Raw genomic sequence first — 22,937 nt, 5'->3', positions numbered from 1 at the left:
CCTCTCTGTAATAAATTAATTTAATATTAAAATATTTCAGTTAAACATAAACATTTAGCACACTTTAATTTTCATAAAAATAAATCCTGCCCATCCTAATTCAACAATGTATAATCTTAAAATGCTGTACCCAACAGAGCACGCGTGGCTGAATTTTATTTTAAAGTTATTTTTCCATTACTTATGTGAAAAGAAAATTTCTCATTTTAAAGCAATAAATATATAAAACAGACAGAGACCAGATTGCACAAAAAAGTTCCTTTTATTTTTAGTATTCACCTTCATTGAATGGGAGGATAGCATACAATTTTTTACAGACAATATATAAACATGGTGTACAGAATCAACAATAACTTAAGGTCACTAATCAAAACAATGTAAAAAAAAATACTGTATAATTTTATGCGGCTACCGATACAAAATAATTTATTTCTGGGCCCCAGATACAAACTGCAGGCTGGCAAGATATTGCACTATTCAGTTACTCTTGTATCAGTAATATTTTCCTGTACCCCACCCAACCCTTAAAAAAAAAAAAAAAAAAAGAAAAAAAAAAAAAAAAGGTACAAAATAATGTACAGCTTGTACCATTAAGCATTAACCCTCGATACAGCCAAATCGTCAGAATAAATTCCTGATGAATTTTCTGGCTATTAAGAGTTTAAAGAAATTTTAAAGGACCACATTTTAACATTGGGCGCAAACCCCAGCAAGCATTTCTTTTTTTTTTTCTGATCTAATTTCAACCGTCACACGTAAGTCAACTAAGCCTGTCCCCTTGACCTTTTTTTTTTAATTTTTTTTTTTTTTTTTTTTTAAGCCTTTTTCTAATCTGAGTTGGCCCCTAAATACATCGTTTAATGAAATGACTGCAATTTATATTTGTCTTATATAATTGCCAAGGCTGGAATGTTCATTACAAAAAAAATTTTTGTACATCTGCCATTAGATACATGATTTAGTTCACTGTCTATAGCTATATTTTTCCTCCACCCAGGTTTGCTCTCTTTATTTAAATAATATATACATAATGACATTATGTTAAGTTGTTAACAGTAGAATGCTTGGGAAGGGGGGGAGGGGGGTAAGCATTTAATACGTTACACGGTCACATTATTACATTTTTAAAACAAAAACATTTGGTCTTTGGTGATCATACATGTTTTCAGTTACATGCCATGTGTAGGTTTTTTTTTTCAGCGCTGGCTTCATATAACGCCAGAATTCTTTGCCTTTTGAGTCAACTACTTTTAGCGCCAGAATAAGCCTTTGCTAGCAAAGTTTGGTTGATAGTTACAAAGACAGTGAAAGCGTTCCTGGATTTCACCTTGCTCGCTCAAAGAGCTAACAATCTTACAGTAAAACAAAGAAGCCATTTTGAATGATGCTAGCTAAGTTTAGAGACTTTTTTTTTTTAATAGACTTGAGGAAAGCACATTGTATTGTAAGACAACCTGGTATGTGCACTCAAAGAATGTCAAGTAACGAAGCCAATGAGTATCTGGAAAAAAAAAAAGCCTCAAAACCTTAAAACCAGGTGCAATCACTTAAAAAGAACCACATTAAATAATTTTCAATGTTTGCTTTCATGGTCTCTTATTTTAAGACCTCTTCACCGACAGCCTTCCAGCAGTAGAAGGGGTTAAACTCAGGTCAAGCATGTTGTGGTGGTCTAGTCCAAGAAGGGTGGCAACACATAAAAAAAAAAAAAAGAATAAAGCTTACAGGCCAGATGACCTCATGACGAGGCCAGTGATGCAATAAAAAAAAAAAAAACATCAGGAGCAAAAATAAATATTTTTTTTTTCTTTTAAAATTAAGCATTATAATTTTAATATTTTTAATATATAAAGTTGTCCATTTGAAATGAGTCTGCAGTACAAATCCAGCATCATCTATCACTGGGTCCTTTTTACCCACAAGAGACGGTTAACATATTTACAATATTCACAGTAATAATAAAAAAAAAAAAAAAAAAAAGATAAAAGCCCGCTATGTCCACCTTTTTTTTTTTTTTTACCTTCACTGTGAGTTGGTCAGTGGAAAACAGATTATTCCTTTTTTTTTTTTTTTAATTTCCAGTCCGGAGGGAGGAAAGTGCTTATCTAGTCCCACCAAAAAGGTCCTGCTTAAGTCCAGTGCAAAGGCCTATCTGATGCAACAGACGAGGTGCAAGACACTTCTCCATTGTCTTCTCGGAGGATTTGGGCGCCAAAAAACCCAGGCAATGCCCACATGCTCGAGTTCAAGTCTGCAGAAGTCTCTATTTTTATCCCATTGCTGTTACCATGCTGGATGGGTGTGGGTGCCCAAAGGAAGGGTGGATAGGGGTCGGCGTCTGCAAAATGTGGCTGGAGTGGCTGAAAGGAGGCAAGTGACCCATGGGCCCCATGTGACTGGCCAGGGCCGCCGCGCTGAAAGGAGAAGACTTCTCCTGCATGCACTTGGAAAGTTCCTCAAAACACTCTGAGCCTTTCTTGTTTTTCTTGGACTTGTTGGACATTTTCCTATTCCTGGTCTGAATTCCTTCCTTTTTCATGGTCAGGGGCCTATTCACCTGTAACAAAATACAAGAACATAATGAACTGGCTAATCTAAACCATGTTCGGAGCATGTGAATCCCCCCCGCAAAACTGATGTCAGAACTGTTCTCTGAAAGAACAATACATAGAAAAAACAATTCGAGGGCAGAGGAGCATGCAGCTACATTCTTTATTAAAACAAAGTAAAAATATCATGAGTACGTAACACTTGTGCAGTGACAACCAGTACATTATATTGCTTTTACTTTGTAGAACGGCTAAATATTGGGTTAATCTTAGAGTTAGTACTCCATACTACATTTACATCACTTGAGATCTGTCCCTTTACTCTATATAACTTTTAAGGTTCCATGCACAAAAATCGCTGCTCCTAGAGGAGTTTAGCGTTTTTCCTGTGGAAGCTACTAATGTTATCCCATGTGTCCATGCACACTGTTTAGAAGCATATTTTAAGCTTTGCATTTAAAAAAAAAAAAATTCTGACAAGAGTACTGGACCTTTTTTTTTAAGCCAGTGTGTTTGGACCCTAAAAGTGTGCCTGTTGCCTATACCTAGTGGCCATTCTTGAAGAAAAAGTTCTCCAAGCCTGTGAGGCATTAAGCCTCGAATATGTACGTCTATCTGATTTGTATATGTTTATTACGCATTGTAACTATCCACTTGTTGGATCTGCTTGTTCTGACTGTTTATTCTGACTGAAAATTAATAAAAACTTTTGTAAAAGAAAAAGTTCTCCAAGCTTAAAACGTTTCAGAGCTATGTAAAGCCAAACATCTAAGTTTAGCATTGGATTAACCCCAAAACGCTGTTTACACCAGGGTTTCTCCACCAGGTTTCCGTGGAACCCTGGGGTTCCTCCAGAAGTTTCTAGGGCTTCCTTGAGCAAGGAGCAATTTCTGCCTCTCAGATAAGTTCCCACTGACTCCATTGATCTTTTTAGCTTATCTGTAAGGGGGTAATTCTTCCCAATGATCACCAATGTAAGGAGCATTCTTCCCACCGACCATCACACTAATGTATCATGGGTTGTAGATATAGTAATTTTTACCAGGTTTCCCTGAGACTGGAAAGTTATTTCAAGGGTTCCTCTGTGTTGAAAAGGTTAAGAAAGGCTGGCTTAGACGGTCTGAATGCAACAGGTACTCTTTAAATAATTAGTCCACGATGATAGCTCACTGCTTGTCTACACTTACTTATTTTATCTCCTAGGGCTTCCAAGGAGAATATCTCAGAACTTGAGTTCCTTGCTCTTCCCAGGCATAGTTGGGAGGAACTAGGACATCTTCATAGTTAAATATAATTTCATTTATGTTTACAAAAAAAAGATGGAAAAGTGGGATTGGAGTAGGGAGTAGGGAGCTCCATGATAGGTATGAGAAGGCCCTCAAATGTACAGCTTTCCCGCATCCATTTGACCCTTACTGGGGCCAACACTTAACTACTCAGGTAAATGAGATCTGATCCACTAAGTTGGCATTTAACTTGTAATTGAATAAGTAATATCTGTTTTGGCCAGGCCATAGTAATTGTAGTACAAAGCTGACACCTTTGTATATAAATTAGTATAGATGCAGTGCTAAAGTCAAATTTAATTTTCCTTTTATTTTCCACCTGCATGAATTTTTTAAGATTTTTTGGCAGCAGAACTTTATGTAGACTATTACAAATATAGTAGGGACTAATTCAGTTAATGCTACTAAAGGAATACAAACTGCGTTAAACAGTTTTAAAAAAAAAAAAAACCCTATGTAGGAGGTCTAAGGCAGCTGTTGAAGGGTTAAATGATTAACTTCCAACAAATTGAAAGAGAAGCAGAGAATGTGTGGCCATTGTCTGCCCATCTCCCTTCGGTGTCACAGAGATGTAGAAGCCAAGCTATCCGCATTGTAAAGCCATATTGGATGGGGCATTGCTATGCTAGAGGGTGAATGGTGGTGGGGGGGGACATCCCCCAGAGGAAACACCCAACAGAAACCAATCCTATTCAGTTCCTACCAAGCCAAGCTTAGACATGACGTTCAGGAAATGGACGGGGCAACTTACATTGTGCAGCTTGTAGTACAATCCGCAGGCGTTACACACAGGGTCTCCGTTAGCATTGCGTCGCCATAAGGTCGTTGTGGTCGTCTGGCAGTTTGCGCAACAGGTGCCTGCTCGTCTCGCTGCTGACTGTGGAGAGATGGATCAATATAGGTCATTCGTGTCCACCGATGGCAAAACAATTCCACATTTAATTAAGGAAGAAGTGAACAATAGACTGGGCAAATAACACCAGTCTTCAGAAAACTGACAACCTTTTCCGCGAATGCGGTTTTTACTTACAAAATCACACACAGTATAAAATGCGATTATTTTTCAATGGCGAGTTTTAGTTTAAAATGTGTTTCCTAAATGTCAATAAATAGGTTTTTAACAATCCTCAACACATAAAAACACATACAGTACACACTTTTTTTAGGCAACATTGAACTCGGCAACTCATGAGCTTGAACGGGTGGCATTGGAGTGCCATTCAGAATGGACGGCCATGCACTGCAACGCGTATATCCAGCACCTTATCTTGTGTTGCATCAACACGCGTTACCGGGAGCGTATATGTGCGTACATGCTTATTAAGCCATATTTTACAGAATCCAACCTTTCACTTTACAATTTGATTGGCTGATAATTGCTTATGTGCACGTCAAGGAACATGGACATTGCATAGATGACATCAGCAAACAGCATTCCAACTGCAATGGATCTATTTCTCTCTGAGTGGAATGTAACGCTGGGCTTGTTCTCAGATGGAGAATTAAATGTTTTTTGTTTTTTGTTTTTGTTTTTTTCCCAGAGGCTGGCTAAGATGCTGGAACTTGTAGTTCCACAACTGCTTGACTGCCTCACTGCTACAAACATCCTAAAGCACTGATTGTACATGAAAATCACTCAAGAATTTGGACCTCAGGAGTGATCTGTTGTAATGGGGATCAACCTGATAACTGCAAAAGGGGGTTAAATGCTGACTAGCCTGATGCCAATTCATAGACATAGTCAGAAAATCTGAACACTGTGGTATGTTTGAAGAGGTCGCCACTTTGCTGCTATAAGCCTTCGTTCACATTGAACGCGGCTTTGAAATCACGCAACTTCACGCACGATTTGAAAGCCGCATGTCAGTGCAACTTCAGGTGGGACTTTGAAGACATCTGTGCGGCTTCATGCACGGATGTCTATGCAGGTCGCACCCGAAATCGCCAAAAGCAGTGCTGGTACTACTTTTTCAAATTGATGTGGCACCGCAAAGTCGGCGTCGCACAGATTTGAACGGTGCCATTGCCAACAATAAGGTGTGACTTGTCATGCGATTTAACCACTCAAATCGCATGACAAGTCGCTCTAATGTGTAGCTATGATTAAGCACTGACTACAGTGTGAAACGCGTCAGTTTCCTGCATTTTTCTGCTGAGGCATGTATCTTTTATGATGATCATTCAATAAAGGTAAAACATTTTTTTGAGTGCGGCTGTCCAGGACTTTTTCTTACGGCCTAAATAGATATCCTTAAATAAACACCTAAGATATCCCATTTCACAATGGTGAGCATTCAATACATGTGGGATGGGGCTGCGGAATGGGTGAAATTTTGGGGTCTCTAGATTATTAGACACAATTTTCACTCAGTATGGGGGCTGCTAAAAAAAAAATAAAAATTTTAGAGCCCCAAAACATTGAAGGGGTTCCAGATAATGGCATAAGATCTCTTAGAATTGGCAAGCGCCATAGCGGCCATATACATAACAATCTGCCTAGGTGATCATCTTTAAATCCACCAACAACTATATAGTGAAAGTTCCTGCCTAACTGGGGGCAACTGAATAGGTTGTTTAGGAAGGTCCTCATATTATGCATTTTTGGTAAGGCCTTACACAGCTGTAAAAAAACGCATTTACAGACGTTTTTTTTTTTTTTTTTTTAATAAATTCGAACGCAGGTGCATTGTTTTCAATAGAGACATTTACAGGTGTGAAAACATGCACTACGTTCAGATCTGTGGCACAAAATCCAAAAATCCTTGTGCATTACACATTTACGCATTAAAAAAGGGATCTATTTACTAATCATTTAAGCAAGAACTTTTGTTCCTTTCCTTAAGATCAGTAAAATGTTATGACCATGTTATGTCTGTTGGGTGAATTAAGCCTACATGTGTTGCAGTGAGATTGTACAAGCAAACTGTAACTTGTAAGGACAGATTTAAATAGACCCCCATGCCCCTATGCAGAGATCTTCAGTTGCGAAGTGCAAATCCTGCATGCTTTGTTCTGCCCTCTGTGTGCCTCTCTGAAACAGACTGGTTGTCAGGGGAATCCTATACACCTATACTGGGCCAACAACTAGTTTGTAATACAAATGACAGCACATGGGACCCAGTTCTTCAATTAAAAGACTCTGAATCAGAGGTATGTGCGACGCACTTCATTGCACACCTGGATGCAGAGATCTTGCCATCCTGGTGTTCTTCAAGGAGAGATAATTTCTGATTGGTTGCTGTGGGTTACTGCACTTAGCACACCATGGGGGAGATTTATTAAAACTGGTGCACACAGAATCTGGTGCAGCTGTGTATAGTAACAGTATCAGCATCTAACTTCAGCTTGTTCAATTAAGTTTTGACAATAAGCCCCCGTTCACATCAGGCCGGTTTGAGTCAAATCGTATGCTTAATCACCCCCTATTGCCAGCAACGGCACCGCCCAAATCAGTGCGGCGCTGCACCAATTTTTTAAAAGTAGTTCCTGCGGTACTTTTGGCGATTTCAGGGGTGATTTCAATAGAAACCCGCACAGACGTCTCTCAAATCGCCCTCAAAATCAGACTGAAATGCGAGATTGAAATCGTGCGAGTTCAGCTGAACTCGCAACAATTTCAAACCCGCATTCAGTGTGAACCTAGGCGCAAACCTAGAAGCTGATTGGTTACTATGCACAGCTGCACCAGATTCTGTGTGCACCACTTTTAGTAAATCTCCTCTCACTGCATACATTTCTAAACTTGTTGAAATGCTTGTCTCCCAATTTTGCTTTTTCTGAATTTTTTTTTTTTTTAAATGCATGAAAATTAAAGATGATTGGTGATTGCTAGAGGCAACGCAGGTCGCATACATTTATATAAAGTAAAATAGGGACCCAACATCAGGAAAGCGCCCTTATTATAATATAGGCAAGACACATGTTGCACAAGTAGAGGGGCCAAAGCTGGCAGCAAACAAGGTCACCTCCATCAGATCATCCCCCGCAGCTTTTACCTTTTGTACCACCTCCCACTCCCTTTAGATTGTAAGCTCAACGAGCAAGGCCCTCCTACCCTTTCTGTATTGAACTGTATTGTAATTGTACTGTCCCCCCTCTACATTGTAAAGCGCTGCGCAAACTGTTGGCGCTATAAAAATCCTTAATAATAATAATAATATTTTTTATAATACATACACTGTACCCCCCCAGTATTGTCCTTCATATCTAAAATATGACATTAAATAGTGACTAGGAGGGGGAGTTGTCTGTAATGACCCATACACACGATCCGAAAATCGTACAAAAAATGTTGTCCGAGGAAGAATCGTCCCGATTTTCGGATCGTGTGTACACTACTTTCGAGAGCCAATCACGACAGTTCATCCGATATTATTCGACGGGACAATCGCAAAAATTTTCCTCGTACGATACCAGATCATACGATTTCTGTTTAGTCAGTATAGTCGTCGTCCGAAAATACAATACAAATACATTACAACACAAGACATCACTTCCGATTTTTTTTTCTGTCGTACGAGAATTTTCATGACTTTATTTACCTATTCAATTTCTACTTGCGACTATTGAAGGGAAAAGGTCGTACGATCTGTCGTACGATATTCGGATCGTGTGTACGGGCCTTAAGGAAAGGATGTGCTCCACCTCATCGTACATATGCCTGACACATGTTGCAAGGGGTCAAAGCGGGCAGCAAACAGGGTCACCTCCATCAGATTGTCCCCCCTCCCTATTGCCTTTTGTACCACCTCCCTTTAGATTGTAAGCTCAACAAGCATGGCCCTCCTGTTCCTTCTGTATTGAACTGTATTGTAATTGTACTGTCCCCCCTCTGCACTGTAAATTGCTGCTGCGTAAAACTGTTGGTGCTATATAAATCCTGCATTATAATAATAATAATATTTTATATAATACATACACTGTCCCCCCCCCAGCATTGTCCTTTATATCTAAAATATGACATTAAATAGTGACTTGGAGGGGGGGGGGGGGTTGTCTGTAAGGAAAGGATGTTCTCCACCTTATCATATATGTGCATGATACATGTTGCACAAATAAAGGGGTCAAAGTTGGCTGCAAACAGGGTCACCTCCATCAGATTGTCCCCCCTCCCACAGCTATTGCCTTTTATCTTTCAGTATTTTTATTGTTATAAAAGTATATTACAGCAACAAAAGTCATACAAAAAGACCAAGATAGGAGATCAACAACATCATACAACAGATTACAATCTGAGAATATATACCGGAGAAAGCTTGTAAGAAGGGGGAAAAAAACAAGTTGGTCATATGGGGGGGATTGCCAGCCCTAAAACAGAATTAAGACTTATTTTAATCGAAGTAAATGTGTGTTACAGAAGATAAAAAAACGATTTTGTCCCCCTGAAAGCCGGTGGTCAATCACCTGAACCTATATGGTAGTCATAACCTTGAGGATAGCACTAGGCAGCTATTGCCTTTTGTACCACCTCCCTTTAGATTGTAAGCTCAACAAGCAGGGCCCTCCTGTTCCTTCTGTATTGAACTGTATTGCAATTGTACTGTCCCCCCTCTACATTGTAAATTGCTGCTGTGCAAACTGTTGGCACTATATAAATCCTGCATAATAATAATAATATTTTATATAATACATACACTGTTCCTCCCAGCATTGTCCTTTATATCTAAAATATGACATTAAAACATACAGGGGGTTATTTAATAAAGGCAAATCCACTTTGCTCTACAAGTGCACTTGAAAGTGCAATCACTGTGGATCACTGTGGATCTGAGGGGAAGCTCTGAAATGAAGGGAAGCTCTGCAGATTTTATCATCCAATCATGAGCAAGCAAAAATGCTGGGTTTTTTTTTTGTTTTTTTTTTTTTCCTTGCATGTCCTCCTCAGATCTACAGTGACTGCACTTCCAAGTGCACTTGCTGTGCACTTGTAGTGCAAACTGGATTTACCAAAAAAAAAAAACCCCACACTGTCCCCCCCCCCCCAGAATTGTCCTTTATATCTAAAATATCACATTAAATTGTGACTGGGGGGGTTGTCTGTAAGGAAAGGATGTGCTCCATCATTTCAAAGTCCTTAATAATTTGTTTTTTCAAGCTTCTTAACAATGCCCCCACCAGGGATTCCAGCCTACTAAGCTTGAAAGTCAATTAGCCAGAGAAGAGCTGTTCTCCAGCAAGGTGACTCAGAGGAATTCCCCTTCCACATCAGCAAGTCCCACATATTTCTCCAAGAATTCCAACTGCCACTCTATCGCAAGCCAGCGCTGAAATGGTTAACCAGACTGCTCCCTTTCCAAGAAAACAAAGCCCTGCTACAAAAAAAGAAAAACAATTATAATTCTTAACCTCAGCAGCAATATTTGCAAAGTATTGGACATTCGAAAACAGCCTGGCCTCGCCTAGGGTAAACTCTAATTTTCTTTTTTTTTTTTTTTTTTTTCTTTTTTTATGTCCGGAAACAGAGGGCCTAGGTTTCCTTATCAGCCCAGTGCAGATATCCGGATAGGAAACTTGTAGCATGAGATCAGATGTTGCCATTACAACAAAGAGAAAAGGTCCTGAATACAAAGTGTAGGTGACTCCATGGAAAATGAATAGCTTATAAAAAAAAATCCATGGATTGTCTGAGTGATGCAGAAAAAAAAGGGAGAGAGAAAGAAAAAAAAAATAAAAAATACTTCGCACAATTTGTAGACTACACAAGTGAAATGACTCCATGTCCTTTAGAAAGACCCATTAAGCCAGGGGTGGTTCCCCTGATTTATGAGGCTGATAAGAAAAGGGGACTTTTTGTTGCTATTAGGAGCCTTTGCAGTCGAGTTTGCTAATTGTTTCGCTATTGGATCGCAACTGCGACATTCTCATGCTCTGTGCGCTAATCTGAACGATATTCTGAATCAGAAAAAAAAAATACTTTAGTAGCCTGTCTCTTCCAGCAGATGTGGATCTGTCAAATGCAGAGAGCTTAGGGCATGCTGGAACTTGTAGTTCCCCATCAGCATTTAAACTAAGCATGACCTGCTGATCACAATACGGCCGCTAATTAGATTTCTGGTTTGTGATGGCTTACTGCCCTTTGCTGTATACACTTTAAGTATTTAAGGGGGGGGTGATATATTTGCCCCCCAGGGCAATAAACAGAATGCTTAGCCGTTTATTAGGTATTTGCCCTGGAGGGGGAAGCTTAAGTCAGTTGCCCGTTTTATTTAGCCCTAGCTTTGGGAGGAACAACAAACTGTTGGTTTTGCAGGTAGTCTCACCATTTACTGGAAGTGACCCCCCAGCAAAGGTCAGTGCAAGGCTGCATGAGCAATGTAAAAGACTGCTGTATGTCACCAGGTCTGATGAATTGGAATAAGTCAAACCTCTGCAAAGCTCACCGAAAACAAACACATCAATCTCGGGTATGGGAAGAGCTGATCCGTGATTAATCCCCTTTAGGTCAATTACTGGCATCAGCCAGAACCGACCAGAATCATACAGTGGTCCCCTATACAGCTCTGTAGGTATGTAGGGTCATTGGTGCACAGGTACAAATCCAAAGCTTTTTATAGACTATCTGTATTAATAGACTGTCAGCTCTGCAGCACACAAAATACACCATCCATCCTGTGCGTGCAAACTGATCTGCATGAAATGCTATCTGTATAGAAAGACTGTCAGCTCTGCAGCCCAAAAACTACACTACCCATCCTGTGCATGTAGACTGATCTGCATGAAATGCTATCGGTATAGAATGTCAGCTCTGCAGTCCAACAACTACACCACCAAACCTATTCATGTCTGGTCTGCATGAAATCTGTATAGATAGACTGTCAGCTCTGCAGCCCAAACACTACGCCACCCATCTTGTGTATATAGACTGGCCTGCATGAAATGCTATCTGTATAGATAGACTGTCAGCTCTGCAGCCCAAAAACGACACCACCAAACCTGTGCATGTAGACTGACCTGCATGAAATTCTATCTATATAGATAAGACTGTCAGCTCTGCAACCCAAACATTACGCCACCCATCTTGTGTATATAGACTGGTCTGCATGAAATGCTATCTGTATAGATAGACTGTCAGCTCTGCAGCCCAAAAACGACACCACCAAACCTGTGCATGTAGACTGGTCTGCATGAAATGCTATCTGTATAAACAGACTGTCAGCTCTGCAGCCCAAAAACTACACCACCCACCCTGTGCATGTAAACTGGTCTGCATTAAATGGAAGCGATAGGATATTCTGTAACTAATAGAAGACAGGTCCTATACCCTATCTTGTCCCAAAATGGGTCATAAGCTCTACAAACAAAAGGATATTACAAGCCCACATAGAACAGACAGGCAACTATGGACCAAGTTTCCACGCATTTAAGGAAAACTGGTAGATTTAACTAAAGGGTTTGAGAAACTTCATACACTTTGGCTGATTTACTAAAGGTGTTGGGAATGTTCACTCAAAAATGGTGTGAGTATTCAAGTATCTGCACATAATTGGTTATGCAAAGTGAACAAGAATGTGCATTTCACATCATTTGATAATTGAAGCGAATATTAGCACAATAATTTGAGTGAAAATTGTCAATTCCTTTAGTAAATCAACCATATTTTGCAAAGATTTTCATCTCCTTTAGTAAAATCAGCTCTAACACATCACATTAAAAAGACTGCTAGCTCTGCTGAGAAACACTGGCACGCATCCCTAACATTTTACAGATCACATTAGCCATTAAAAAACAATATCATTTTGCTCATCGCCCCTTAAAACAGATTGCTAGCTCTGCAGTCAAGTGATTTTAAAGACCATATTCCTATACTGTACTGAAAATTATCTGGATTAGGTTCAGCAACATAGCAAGCTATGGCATTGTCCCTGTCCCATACAATTCTTTACAATACATTGCTAGGTTTGCTAATAAGATGCTCAATGGAGTAAATTATGTTTTTTTTTCCCTTGCCATTCCTTAAAACAGATTGCTAGCTCTGCAGTCAATTCATTTAAAGGACCGTGTTCCTAAACTGTAGTGAAAATTATCTGGACTAGTTTCAGCCACATAGAAAGCTACCACAATGACCTGTCCTTTGCCATTCCTTAAAGTAGATTGCTAGGTTTGCAAACAAGGTGCTCTATGTAGTAAATTATGGTAGAGTCCCTTTCCCTTGTCATTCCATAAAAACAGATTGCTAGCTCTGCAGCCAATGTTCCCAATCGATACTGAAAACAATCTGGACCAGTTTCAGCCACATAGTAAGCTATGACTTTCACCTCCCTCTTGTCATTCCCTAAACTAAATTGTTAGCTTTGCAAACAAGATACTCAATGGAGTAAAGTATGACATTGTTCCTGTCCCTTGTCATTCCTTAAAGCAGATTGCTAGCTTTGCAGTCAAGATGCTTAATGGAGTAAAGTATGGTATTGTCCCAGGCCCTTGCCATTCCTGAAAATAGATTGCTAGCTCTGCAGCCAAGTGAATTCAAGAACCATGTTCCTAAACTGTACTGAAAAAGATCTGGACCAGTTACAGCCACATAGCAAGCTATAACATTCACCTCCCTCTTGTCATTCCTTAAACTAGATTGCCAGCTTTGCAAACAAGATGCTCACTGGAATAAATTATGTTGTTGTCCCTGTCCCTTTCCATTCCCAAAAAATGGATTGCTAGCTCTGCAGCCAAGTGATTTAAAGGACCACTTACCTAAGCTGTACTAAACATGTTGGACCTCAGCCACATAGCAAGCTATGACATTCACCTGTCCTTATAGATTGCTAGCTTTGCAAACAAGATGCTCTCTGGAATAAATTACGATAATGTTGCAGTCGCTTGCCCTTCCCAGAAATAGATTGCTAGCTCTGCAGCCAAGTGATTTAAAGGACCATGTTCCTAAATTGTACTAAAAACTATCTGGACCCGTTTCAGCCACATAGCAAGCTATGACATTGACCTGTCCCTTGCCATTCTTTAAAGTAGGTTGTTAGCTTTGCAAACAAGATGCTCAATGGAGTAAATTATGGCAATGTTCCTGCCCCTAACCATTCCTTAAAGTAGATTGCTAGCTCTGCAGCCAAGTGGTTTAAATGACCATGTTCCTAAAATGTACTGAAAATGTTCTGGACTAAGTTCAGTAACATAGCAAGTTTGGCATTGCCCTGTCTCTTCCCATCCCTTAAAGTAGATTGCTAGCTTTGCAGACAAGATGTTTAATGGAGTAATTAAAAGGAGTATAGAGCTGGGTTTTTTTTTTTTTTTTTTAATAGACAATTGTTGTAGATCACTGTTATTTTATAGTCAATGAAAAAGACAACTATAACAGAAAATGAACAGTACATGAAAGGAGCCCTTGTCCCCCCCAATGCCCACTAGCTGGCACCTACCAGTCGCCGTTTCGGTTTAATAAGTGGTCGGTTTTGACCGTTCATTTTGTGGTAGAGCCCACAGGCGTTACAGAGATAGTGGCCGGTCCCGTCTCTCCTCCACAATGGGGTGGCTGTAGCTCCACAGTTGACACACTCTCTCCCTTCTAAATGGAAACACGAAGAAACCGGATTTCTTTCTTTAAAAACAAATTCACAATATTTTTGCACTGTCCTTCACAAACACAAAAAAAAGTCGCACACATTACAATATACAATCTACAATATATCGACCTGCGACATTTCAGTTTAGACGCAACATTCATTTGGCTGTCAGACATTTGCACATAAATACTAGAAACCCAGACTTATTTTTTTTAATTAGCCTTTAAACCCACGACATGCCAGAAAACAACCGTATTTTTCATATACTACAATATATTCTATTTATGTTTCTTTTTATCTGATACATCTCCTTTCTGATTGTTACAATTTAATTCTGACATTTCTAGTAAATAACATTGTAACATATCAACAAAAGTGAAAGTTACAACGTTGGAGCAATCTGATTGATATGATTTTGTGGAAAAAAATAATTTGCAGTTTGATTTTTTTTTTATTAACGCAGAAATGTTTTTTTATGGAGTGATCCTGAAAAAAAAAGACCTAGCAATGCTCATTGTATTCCAGTTGAGGAATTTTGAAAGCAGAATGCTGCAGACAAGTAATAAGTGTCCAACCTCTGCCCTGATCTGGAGGCAGGAAGCAGGACTGGAGGGTTTAAATTTCTACAAAAACAATCAATCAGTCACGAATTTTTCTTTTGTGTTTATGCATTAGTCATTTTTACACGCAAGTAATTGTGTAAACTGTAACCCCTGCAATGTGGCGAAATCTCTTCAAGCCAACTCAGATGTAAAGTATTGCATTCACTTGAATCTGAACAGGAAAGGTAGTGTAACACCTGAAAGTGTTTTTTTTTTTTTTTTTACTTTTATTCTAATAAAAACTATGTTTTTTAGAATACAACATTCCATTTAAATGTTCTTGCAAACATATACTTTCACTTAAAAAAAGGGATGTCAGCAATTTAAAATGCACTATTTTTTATTTATTTTTAAATAAAATAAAACAATTTAAAAATGCAGTATATTCATTAATATCATTATTTTATTTCCTTTTCACTATTCTGCACAAAGCTGGTTACATTTCAAAACATACAAATTTCACCTGTTTTTGAGATTTTATAATGCAAAGGTTCACCCACAAGCCCCACATTTGGGTTGATTTACTAAAAGTGTTGAGAATCTTCACAATGTGGCTATTCACTTCAATTAGCCAATCAGGTAAAAAAAAAAAAAAAAAAAAAATCCTGTTAAATGATTTCATCTGCACATGATTGGATCATTGAAGTTACACAATAGTGAGGATTCCACACTCCATTATCATAATAGTAAAAATAATAATAATTGTTATTATTATATTATTATTATTATTATTATTATTATTATTATTATTAATAATATTTACTAGCTATATGTACTAGTCTTCTTAAAGGCACACAGCAATGTGTATATATCTATCTTTATCTCTATCTATAGATAGTGATATAGATAGATATATATAAATAATAATAATAATAAGTATTAGCTACATGTACTAGTCTGAAAGGTGCACAGTGATATATATATATATATATATATATATATATATATATATATAAATCACTGTGCGCCTTTCAGACTAGTACATTTAGCTAATATTTATTATTATTAATTTTTATATATTGTTGGTATTATTATTATTATTATTATATATTACTGTGCACCTTTAAGACATGTGCAGATACCTAAGGTTAGCAAAAATCCATGTATATTCATGAAGACACGTTGGGAAGTCTAGAACTGTAGCCCTGCAGGTAGAATGTAATAATAATAATGTCATATTTAATCTATTACCCCAGCCCTGAAGCTACACTCACCCACCCAGGTTCTAAAGGCATGATGTCATAGACCTGCAGTGTATCCACAACTCACCATACACTGAGGCTGATTTACTATAGGAGTTAAAAAATATTAACTCAAAAAAAAAAAAAAAAAGTGAACATTCTCTTCAATTACCCAATTGTGTAAAAACAACTAATTCCTGCTTATTTATTTCGTCAGTACATGCTTGCATAATTGAAGTGAATCCTCACATCCTCAACCCCCTTAGTCAATTAGCTCATTGCCTGTGCTACCTATGTATACCTAATGTCCATTTAGATGTGATCCTGTTGTAACAAATACATGCTACTTGCTAGTGTGTTGCACAGGCAGCTCTGTGTACACATGACATTTAATAGCAATGACAAAGTCCCTAGCAATGACAAGGAGAGGACACCTAGGTGGATTAGGTGGGTCAATGTATTGTGAAAGGGTCTGTGAATGGGTTATTGATCTGGTTACTCACAAGTATATTAAAGACAGTATTTGTAAAGCTGGGGATATGGAGGAACCAATGATGCCTTGCTATTGATCGTTTCTAAATGTGTAGGATGACTGGTTAAGTATTGATAATATCGGTGGGTATAAATTAACAGGCAGCTGACCAGTTATTGATACATCTTTGTGTATATTAAGGTCAGTGAGCTTATAAGATATTGATTGATCTTTAGATAACTAGACACAATGTGGAATGGTTAGGATCAATTATCTCTATGTAGGTATGAAGTGGTGATCAGGTATTGATTATTGGTTGGGCATCGTGTCTATGTGGAGGAGTGTAGGGGTTGTTGATAATCAGTGTGGACTGGATTATGGGGTGGATGGTCATATGTTGGTCTAGGGAATAAAGAGAAGATTGTCTTGACATGTTATTGATCAACCAATGAGAGGTGTACATGACCATTAGATTAGGATAAGCAGGTAACAAGGTAAGGCTCTCACCTGAACACGATCTGCTTTTGCTCCTCTGTTTTGGGGTAAAGCTGGAAGCTGGTCCCCCCAGCAAGCTGCCAGGGTGGAAGAGACCGCTGCTGTACTCGTGTGGTGCAGGTACATAGGATGGGTAGGTGGGGATAGGGTGGTGGGTAGATGACTGAGCGCCCATGTGTCCCAGGCTGCTCCGCAGGGGACTGCCCCCCTCCATCTTCATCCCTTCAGACAGGGACACCTGGTATTTGATACTGTCCTTGTCCTCAACCCGAGAGGAGGTTGGGGAGGCTGCGCTGCCAGGGTCGGGGGACACGTCCTTGGGTGGGGTAGGGGGGAAGCCGAACAGGTGCGGGCTGGAGTGGGAGGAAGATGGGCCCCCCGAGGAGCCTCCACCCGGATACAGGGATCCGCCAGAGGGGTGCAGAGGGGTCTTGGCGAATGGGCTGACCGTCCAGGGGTTGTGATGGTGGGCAGCAGTCAGGGCAGACTTGCCACTTTCCAGCCAAGGCAGTCCAGGGCTGTGCAGGATGTGTGGTCGGCACATCTGGCTGCCAGTCAGGCGAGCTGTGGGCACAGGACAAGGGCATCAGTCATATGGCATCCACATCCCACAGTTATATATATAAATACACTCATACAACAAACATAATGGAAACCTGGTATACAACAGTCATATATAAATAACACAAATAACTCAGATACACAGCATAGTTCATCTATAATAGAGACACAGTAATATATATATATATATATATATATATATATATATATATATATATATATATATTACTGTGTTGTGATGAACTATGTTGTATATATATATATATATATATATATATATATATATATATGTGTGTGTGTGTGTGTGTAAAGTGCATGCATGACAATCACTATTTGTCTGTTCTTCTGCTCTTATATTTTCATATTATATATGCACACCTTTCAGAAATTACAGGTAACATGTGCAGGCCTTTACTTTAGTGTTCTATAGATTAAAAAGTATATATAGATGTGATTTTCTACAGTATATATATATAAATATATATATATATATATATATATATATATATATATATATATATATATATATATATATGTCACATGGTCTCAAAGCTACAAAACACCATAACATAAATATACCCCCCAAAATTCTGCTACCTGACCCCCAATCTACAAAACGTGTCTCCATATAGAATTTATATCATACACAATAGTTCTGATCACTGCCCGTGTCCCCTATGAATTGCTTTATGAAGTGACTATGGCTGGTTTACTATTTGGCATAAATGAGCTAAAGACACAAAATATACAGAACACACATACTGTGCTTCCCCCTAACTTCGGAAAAAAAATAAAATTATAATTAAAAGCAACTATAAGAACGGATAAACTGTTCCCCAACCGACCACCCTGAGGCTTAGCGCAGACACACACACCACTATTTATGTAGATAGGCCCAGAGAATTAAAATGAGAGTTAGCTTCTCTGCCAAGAACCGCACATAATTCTTCCTATTTCATATTTTAGGGTTAGATCCACTTCCTTATTTTACGGAACAACTCCCCCCCCCCCCCCCTTACGTATCGTTCTGATCTCTCCATAGTTGTGTAAGGAGCTCTGTGCTTGCAATGGCCACTTTCTGGGGTTCTCTAAACCGAGTCCCAGACAAGAAAATAACAAAATTGTGTTAGAGTCTAGAATCCATATATACTCTCTGGGGTTACTGTCTGCTGCCTCTCAGAACGAGGAAGTGCATATAGGACACGCACACTGTGCATATAGCGCACACCTATATAGAAGCGTAGGGGGGTCTTACCATGTGCCTGGCTGTAGGAGACCCTTGCCCTGGCATGGGCAGAGTTGGCATAGTAGGGATTTCCCTGGGAATCCAGATGGTTGAAAAACACATCCACCTCATCGGGGGGCAGCAGCTGAGCTGGTTCCATGTAGTTGTGTGCCAGTCCGGGGTGGTGGCTCTCTGGGTGCTGCCCATTGAGCACAGCGTGATGTGCCATCCAGCGAGGCTGGTCGGTGGCCACCTCCATCATTTGTTCCCAAATACACCCAAAGTCCTTGGGTCCTTGACTTCTGTTTAATGGCTTCTTATTGTTATTTCAGGCACTGGAGTCTGAAACCGAAAGTGAATTCCTCTTAAATCCTGGTGACCTGTAGATCGACCAAGAGCACCTGTAGAAGAAGAATAAAAAAAGAGGGTCACTAATATATCCCCTGTCAATAATATGATATACAACCAGATATCAGAGACACTTTCTATACTTTATATCACCACAATAATCCCAATCACACAATACACTGACATCATAATAATAATAACAGCATTGCATAGACAACAAAAAGTATATAGTTACTTGGAATCACTATAATACATCTATTTAATAAAATATAATACAGACACCATAACATTGTGATGCTTTGTGTCTCTGCAATACTGCACCTAATAATATTTTTACAAAAATGTAGATAGATACTTTGTATCACTATAATACTGCTCCTAACATTATTATTTAAAAATATAACATCGTCCACACTTTAAGCAGCTAATAAAATATTACATAGACAACATAATGGTGTATAAATATTTTGTATCATTATAATACTACTACTAATATATTAGACCCTACAACAGTGTATATATACCTTGTATCACCATACTGCTACTAATATATTAGACCCTACAAAATTGTTTTTTAATACGTTTAATTACTCTAATAATATTATTACGTAAACACCATAAAATTATCACTATACTACTTCTAATAATACATAGACACTAGTGCTTAAATACTTTGTAGTACTATAACACTGCTAATAATATATTACCTAGGCACCAAAATAATGTAGAGATACTTTGTATCAGTACAATACTGGCAATAATATATTACACAGACACCATAATAGTGTATGGATTCTATGTTTCACTAAAATCCTGGCGAAAATATATTGCATAAACACCAAAATAGGGTATAGTTAGCACAACAGCACTGCCTATAATATATTGCATAGACACCCTAATAGTGTTTTCTTTGTTTCACTATAATACTGCTTATAATAATATATTATATAGACATTCTAATAGTGAGTACTTTGTTTCACTTTAAAACTGTTCAGAATATGTTATATACACAATATAGTGTGTAGATAGTTTGTATCTATATATTGCATAGTGTTTAGATCCTTGGCATCACTATACCACTGCTCCTAATTATATAGTAGTGTGCAGATATTTTGTATTTATATATTACATAGACACTATAATAATATATAGATCTTTGGTATCACTGACACTTCTCCTAATAATATAGACACTATAATAGTGTGTTTGTGTTTATATATTACATAGACATTATAATAAAATATAGATCCTCGGTATCACTACACTGCTCCTATTACATTATACAGACACTGTAATAATGTGTATATATTTTGTATCACTATAATACAACTCCCAATATTATTATTACACAGACGCCATAACAATGCATCACTAAGACGCCAATGTATGAAGCAGAAGTGATGGTAAATACATCGTCACTCAACAATGCTGATGAAAACAATCCATCCTGAACATCGCTGTTACCAATACGTCATATCAAGCAATGGTGCTGCTTGCATTTTCCCGAATGCATTTTATTTAAGAAGTGACAGTTACTAATAAATCACACCAAACAGCAGATCTGCTCAGGCTCAAACTCTGGGCGGTTGCCAATATATATAAAGTATAATAACAGTAACAATATAAAATACCCGGGTTATTAATAAAACCTGCGAAAACGTAGAGATCTGCAAATTGCATAACTCAACAGGAGCGCTAATAAATGAAAGTGGCCGGGGTAATATTTAATCATGGCACAAGTTTGGGGTCCTGACATGATGATATAACTTATCAGTACTCGTGAGAAGGTTATGTAGCCCTGGCAGAGTTGGAGAAGACAGCAGAGGGCTACTCATAGCGCCTCAGAAGCAGTAGCGGGGTTGTGGACACATAGTACATAGGTATAGGGTGACTGATACATTGTATAAGGCAAGGGTACGCATAGCGCCTCAGATGCAGTAGCGAAGTTAGGGATACACATATAGTTACTAATACAAAGTATAAGGCAGGAGAACTAGCAAGGGTAATCATAGCGCCTCAGATGCAGTAGCGGAGTTGTGGATACATAGTAGATAGGGTTACTGATACATAAGGCAGGAGAACTACACAGGGCACTTATAGCGCCTGCAGAAGCCGTAGCGAAGTTGAGGATACAAAGTACATAAGGTTACTGATACACAAGGCAGAACTACCCAGGGCACTTATAGCGCCTGCCGAAGCAGTAGCGGTGTTTTAGATACATGGTAAATAGGGTTACTGATACACAAGGCAGGAGAACTACACAGGGCACTTATAGCGCCTGCAGAAGCAGTAGCGGAGTTGAGGATACATAGTAATACAGAGCAGATCTCATACATGACAAGCAGTGTCAGAGCTGGCTATACATCGGATCCGTCTGTAAATATAAGAAGACAATTGTATCCAAGGAAGGAGCAATCTCTGGCGATAACGAGACATTGGATCCCCGAATGATGGTTGCAGGCAGGCTGGCAGGGGCAGAGATCTGGGTGCCAGCAGCAGATGAATACTTACTGCGGAATGTCGCCTTGTGATGTCCCCAGAGAAGGATCGGCAGAGTGCAGTGTGATCTCCAGCCAGGAGCAGAGCAGGGAAGGGGAGGCTGTGACTCAGATGGCAGCCTCTATGCTTCTGGCCTCCCATAGAACATCCCGCAGCATCCTATGTCAGCCCTGGCGCCAGCTGGACTCCCTTCACTAGACATGAACACAGCTAATAACCCCCGGCCAGCCAATCAGAGAGCGCCCACAGCCGGAGCCTCGCTGCTATTGGTCACTCCCCTGAAAATCCACATTCCCTAATTCACTCCAAACATCTAAAGAGCCCGGGGGAGGGGGAGGGGGGGGGGGTCTTCATTACTGGAGGGGGCTTCATTAGGGAGTCCACTTAATGGGAGGGATGGTCTCTTCCAACATTTACATACACTATGCATGCTACAATGTTTATTGCACTGCTGTCTATCTACTCATTACATACAATTATGTATATTATCTATGGACTTATCATGGGGCTTTATCTGTCCCCTACACAAATATGTGTATCAGTTGTGTACATATCAATGGCTTTCCAGGTCACACGTCTGATCTGCAGCTCCATTCTCCATGTATGTGTATCGTACCTGAGTATATTATCTATTACTGATATGTATTATCTATTGCTTATATATAACAATCTCTCTCAGAGACGATAATCTATTTAATGCTATACACATCTGCTGAGTACACATTGATGAATATCATCTATGCTATACTATACTTATACTATCTGCCTATACCTGAGTATATGGAGTGTTGGCTTGATGTTATGTACTTATCTGTGATTATTACACATCGATGTCTGTCATCCATTCTATATCTATATCTATATCCTATATCTATATCTATATCTATATCTATATCTATATCCTATATCTATACTATAACTATACTATACTATACTATACTATACTATACTATACTGTACTATGCCGCGTAGACCTGACTGTATGGAGTATCGTCTATCATACACACAAATATATATCCATTTTAGAGACAATAAGGTGTTTTGTTATATATGTATTACAAAAGTATGTACATCATCTATACATCTATAGTGTATTCATATATGTGCGTATACATGGAGTATTGTGTCTTATCTATCACTTATACATATCAAAGGGTATTATGTGTTTCATTTTATTTACTTATCTCAGTTTATCATATACGAAGTTATGTATA

The 22,937-nt window shown here is 38.8% G+C and overlaps 1 protein-coding gene across 4 annotated transcripts in view; it reads right to left on the bottom strand.

Annotated features, from left to right (window-relative positions):
* Positions 1-243: 243 nt before the first annotated feature.
* GATA2 (GATA binding protein 2) overlaps positions 244-22,937 on the bottom strand; it is a 35,101-nt gene continuing 12,407 nt past the window's right edge. For 2 of the 4 annotated variants that reach the window (XM_073591863.1, XM_073591864.1), the window contains exons 2-6: positions 18,907-19,277; positions 17,103-17,654; positions 14,197-14,375; positions 4,587-4,712; positions 244-2,557 (exon numbers count right to left, since the gene is read on the bottom strand). In XM_073591863.1, the coding sequence (XP_073447964.1) occupies positions 2,270-2,557; positions 4,587-4,712; positions 14,197-14,375; positions 17,103-17,654; positions 18,907-19,138 (1,377 nt within the window). In that variant the 5' untranslated portion in view covers positions 19,139-19,277 and the 3' untranslated portion in view covers positions 244-2,269. Of the gene's footprint in view, positions 2,558-4,586; positions 4,713-14,196; positions 14,376-17,102; positions 17,655-18,906; positions 19,278-21,735; positions 21,942-22,937 lie in introns of those variants that run through there. The other 2 variants (XM_073591865.1, XM_073591862.1) reach the window with 2 other exon arrangements.

The sequence above is a fragment of the Aquarana catesbeiana genome, linkage group LG07, assembly GCF_042186555.1.
Source record: "Aquarana catesbeiana isolate 2022-GZ linkage group LG07, ASM4218655v1, whole genome shotgun sequence".
In the NCBI taxonomy this organism is placed as follows: domain Eukaryota; kingdom Metazoa; phylum Chordata; class Amphibia; order Anura; family Ranidae; genus Aquarana; species Aquarana catesbeiana.
Note: the sequence above shows the minus strand (reverse complement) of the source record. Positions and strands in the feature narration are given on the sequence as shown.